The following is a 4,125-nucleotide window of genomic DNA, read 5'->3' as shown; positions in this document are numbered from 1 at the left end:
TACTTAGAAAAACAAAGCTTTACTTAATACATTGGTATGACAGTTATGACCTTTTATTCTGTTTAAACACTTTATACTTTCAAATTCGAGCAATTTCTAATAGACAAGCATTCATGTTATAAATCAAATACGATTATATAACTTTTTGAAGGGCAAAAATAATCTTATACCAAGTTTTGATATACAAAGGCATAAAGCTATGAGCATCTATCGTACTGATCTCCAAATAGATTCAACAAATTTAATTCCGCCTTTACGCCACTAAATAGAACATAATAAAAAGTTGAAGGACTAAATCCACAAACAATCCAAACCAACCACCAAATGACCAAATTATCCACGATCAATAAACTTTGATCAACCATCTACAACCTCTTGCCGCCACCACCACCGCCGTCGCCGCCGCCGTCACAGCTGTAAACAACTGATTACTCCGGCGACCATGTCACTCTTGAATCAAATCTTCAACAGAGGTCTTATTGGCGCTAAATGGTAAGCTAATTAGTTGACCCATCTTACCCAATTAATTCAATTAGCCTTGATGGTGTTTATTTTAATTCTATATTAGTTCAATCGTAAGTTTATCGAATACCCATCTCAAGATCTGTAATTTAGTGACTGGTTTGACTTTTAAAGTCAACGATTTTAGTTCTAAAATCCAAAATTGATGAATATTTATTTAGATCTAGAGATGAATAAGAAAACCATGAAAAGTTATAAACTTTAATTTGATAAATATGGCTTCAATTTTTGAAATTTAGGAAGTAATCAAGGTACTGTTGGATTGTCAAAACTGACCATTTTGACCAAAAAAGTCAACCTGCATTTCTGAAATCCAAAATTGATGCATATTTTTTTAAACATAGAGATGAAGAATAATGCTATAAAAAGTTATAAACTGGAATTTGATAAATTTGGCTTCAATTTTTGAAATTAAGGAAGTAATCAAGATACAACTGGATTTTAAAAGTTGACTATTTTGACCAAAAAAGTCAACATGAATTTCTGATATCCAAAGTTGATGCATAATTATTTAAATCTAGAGATAATGAATAATACCATGAAAAGTTATAAACTTTAATTTCATAAAAGTGGGTTCAATTTTTTATATTAAGGAAGTAATCAAGATACAATTGGATTTTAAAAATTGACCATTTTGACCGAAAAAGTCAATGTGCATTTTGAAAATTCAAAATTGATGCATATTTATTTTGATCAAGAGATAAAGAATAATACAATGAAAAGTTATAAACTTTAATTTCATAATAATGACTGCAAAATTAATGAAGTAATCAAGATACTATTGGATTGTAAAAATTGACCATTTTGACCAAAAAAAGTCGACGTGCATTTTGAAAATCCAAAATTGATGCATATTTATTTAGATCTAGAGATAAAGAATAATAAAATGAAAAGTTATTAACTTTAATTTCATAAAAATGACTGCAATTTTCTATATTAAGAAAGTAATCAAGATACAATTGGATTGTAAAAATTGACCATTTTGACCGAAAAGAGTCAACGTGCATTTTGAAAATCCAAAATTGATGCATATTTATTTAGATCAAGAGATAAAGAATAATACAATGAAAAGTTATAAACTTTAATTTCATAAAAATGACTGCAATTTTTAAAATTAAGGAAGTAATCAAGATACAATTGGATTGTAAAAGTTGACTATTTTGACCGAAAAAGTCAACGTGCATTTCAAGATTTGGAACATAGGAATGTCTGTTAACTAGAATCTGGATTTCAAGATTTGGAACATAGGAATGTCTGTTAACTAGAATCCCAAATTAATATAAGAAAAATTACTGATTTTTGGTTGTTATTGCAGTAAAACATGTCTAACATTGGCGATTTCGCGTATTAAATTGCTTCAAAATAAACGAGACACGCAGTTGAAGCTGATGCGCAAAGAAATAGCTCAGTTTCTTCTGTCCGGGCAAGAACCGATTGCTAGGATACGCGTAAGTCATTTAGTTGATTAGTTAGTGTTTGTTGTGTATTAAAGTGTTTTGTTTTTTGATTATTATGATAGGGAATACGGTTATAATTTGTTTTTAGGTTGAGCATATTATAAGAGAACAAAACATATGGGCTGCGTATGAGATCTTGGAGATGTTCTGCGAGTTTGTTCTTGCACGTGTTCCGATTATAGAAAGCCAACGGTAAAACTGTTCGAATGAAATCTTTATACTTACGATCATCATAGATATATAGAAATATATATGGCCTTTGTGTTGATTTTTTTTTCTAGTAAAATCTAGTTCCATCATTTTTTAAACTTCAATAACTTTTATATACTTTAACGATTATAAAAAAACCCCATAGAATCGAGTATTCTTTTTCTCTTTAACATGCATATGATTATTTTATAAAAAAGATGAGTTTTTTAATAGTGTAACACACTGCGTGGAATATGCGTTCGTAAATGGACGCGAATAACCCCCCCCCCCCCCTGGTTGTATAGGAATCGGCACTTACATATGTATGTATTTACTTATAGCTATATACGTTTGGGATGCATATATATTTTTTTATATATACAGCCATACAGGGAATGTCCGTTGGAGTTGAAGGAGGCAGCTGCAAGTATTATATTTGCAGCTCCTAGATGCTCGGATTTACCGGATCTATTAACTGTTAGAAACTTATTTGCTACAAAATACGGGAAGGAGTTCATATTAGCTGCTTCCGAGCTTCGCCCCGATACTAGTGTCAACCGCACAGTTAATTCATTTAAACTTTTTATTCATTTATGCAATTATAGTATGATGTTCTTGCATTTAATATAATTAGTATAATTTGCTTTTTTATTTTTTAGATAATTGAGAAACTTTCAGTGTATACTCCGTCGGGCGAGGTGAAGCTCAACGTCTTGAAAGAAATCGCTCAAGAATATAATATCTTATGGGATTCTTCTAAAACCGAAGCCGAGTTTAAAAAATTGCCTGAGGACCTTTTGGTAATTTTAGCTTTTACCATTTTGTTTATAACCATGCAGTGATTGTGATCATGGTTTTACTTGGGGAAACGGGCGGGTCGGACTGGTTGTGTGACGGGTCAAAATTGGTCAATTTTTTCTTACTGAAACAAGCGGATTGGGTTGACCGGAATATTTTTTGTTGACCAAAAGTAGCAACCTTATTTAATATCTTTGTACCCATTTGACTTACCGCAGATTAAACGTTTTGACAACTTTTTAATCTTTTAACAGTAAGGGCATTTTGGTCATTTCACGTCCACTTAACTGGAAAAATTAAAGCGTGGTCCTTAAATATGTTCCATATACTAATATTAGCTTTGGTAACTTGTAGAATGGACCAAAGCAAATATCAACCGTGACTGAAATCCCCGAGAGCCGTAAAGAGTCCCCTAAAGCCGCACATCATGAGCCGATAACTAGCAGCCCGCGGGGCCCGGCCCACCCGGTCCTATCTGTTCAACCTGTTAAGACTGGTGCAACCACGGTGTCATTGAGTCCCACCAAATCAAAAGAGTTACCAGATGAGGGAAGACCGGTTTCAACCAACTCGGTTGATGTTTTGGAGAAGGCTCGAGCTACTATTGCTGCTGCTGATCGTGCATCGGCTGCTGCTCGTGCGGCTGCTCAGTTGGTTAATCTTAGTTTTAATGAGAAAGAAATAGTTAATTAAGTTTATAATTATAAGCTTTGGACTTTGTTACCTTTTGGTGTGTTTTAAGTGTTTTTATTGTGAATATATATTGAGTGTATAATTTGCTAGAATTGTGTAAACTTTTAGTCTTGTTAATTAATAATAAAATGTTCAAGCAAAAGTATTATTTTCCTTAGATTATAGGCATGAGATCTTAATACACCACCTTGAATTCTCACACACCACTTTTCGCTTATACGACTCGTATAGGTCTATACCAGTTTTATAGGCCCGAGTCGTGTCAATTTGTGTCAGAAATTGTTGGTTTATGTTTCTAGTGCATCATACAGCTTTATATGGTATGTATAGCTCTAAATGGCCGTGTAGACCTATACGGGTCGTGTAGACACTTTTTATAATTAATTAAAGAGTAAACTGTAATTTTCGTCCTAGTAGTTTGTTCAATTATGCCGTATTAGTCCAATAGTTTCATATTTGCGATTTC

General features: G+C 32.7%; 1 protein-coding gene across 1 annotated transcript; it reads left to right on the top strand.

Moving 5' to 3' along the window:
* The first annotated feature begins 328 nt into the window (after positions 1-328).
* On the top strand, positions 329-3,791 carry LOC143585639 (uncharacterized). Its single transcript, XM_077067391.1, has 6 exons — positions 329-492; positions 1,838-1,970; positions 2,068-2,171; positions 2,561-2,732; positions 2,828-2,968; positions 3,321-3,791. The coding sequence occupies exons 1-6, from the start codon at positions 443-445 to the stop codon at positions 3,657-3,659; spliced, it is 939 nt and encodes a 312-aa protein (XP_076923506.1). The 5' UTR covers positions 329-442; the 3' UTR covers positions 3,660-3,791.
* The last annotated feature ends 334 nt before the right edge of the window (positions 3,792-4,125 follow it).

This window comes from Bidens hawaiensis, unplaced genomic scaffold (assembly GCF_021521415.1).
Source record: "Bidens hawaiensis isolate Kalapana, Puna unplaced genomic scaffold, B.hawaiensis_p1.1 tig00033929_1, whole genome shotgun sequence".
NCBI lineage: Eukaryota > Viridiplantae > Streptophyta > Magnoliopsida > Asterales > Asteraceae > Bidens > Bidens hawaiensis.
This window is presented reverse-complemented; position numbering and strand designations above follow the sequence as displayed.

Coding starts and splice junctions, on each gene's coding strand:
- LOC143585639 (XM_077067391.1), top strand. CDS start 443: ATGTCACTCTTGAATCAAATCTTCAACAGAGGTCTTATTGGCGCTAAA. Junction 1,971..2,067: donor AACCGATTGCTAGGATACGC/GTAAGTCATTTA, acceptor ATTTGTTTTTAG/GTTGAGCATATTATAAGAGA. Junction 2,733..2,827: donor ATACTAGTGTCAACCGCACA/GTTAATTCATTT, acceptor TTTATTTTTTAG/ATAATTGAGAAACTTTCAGT.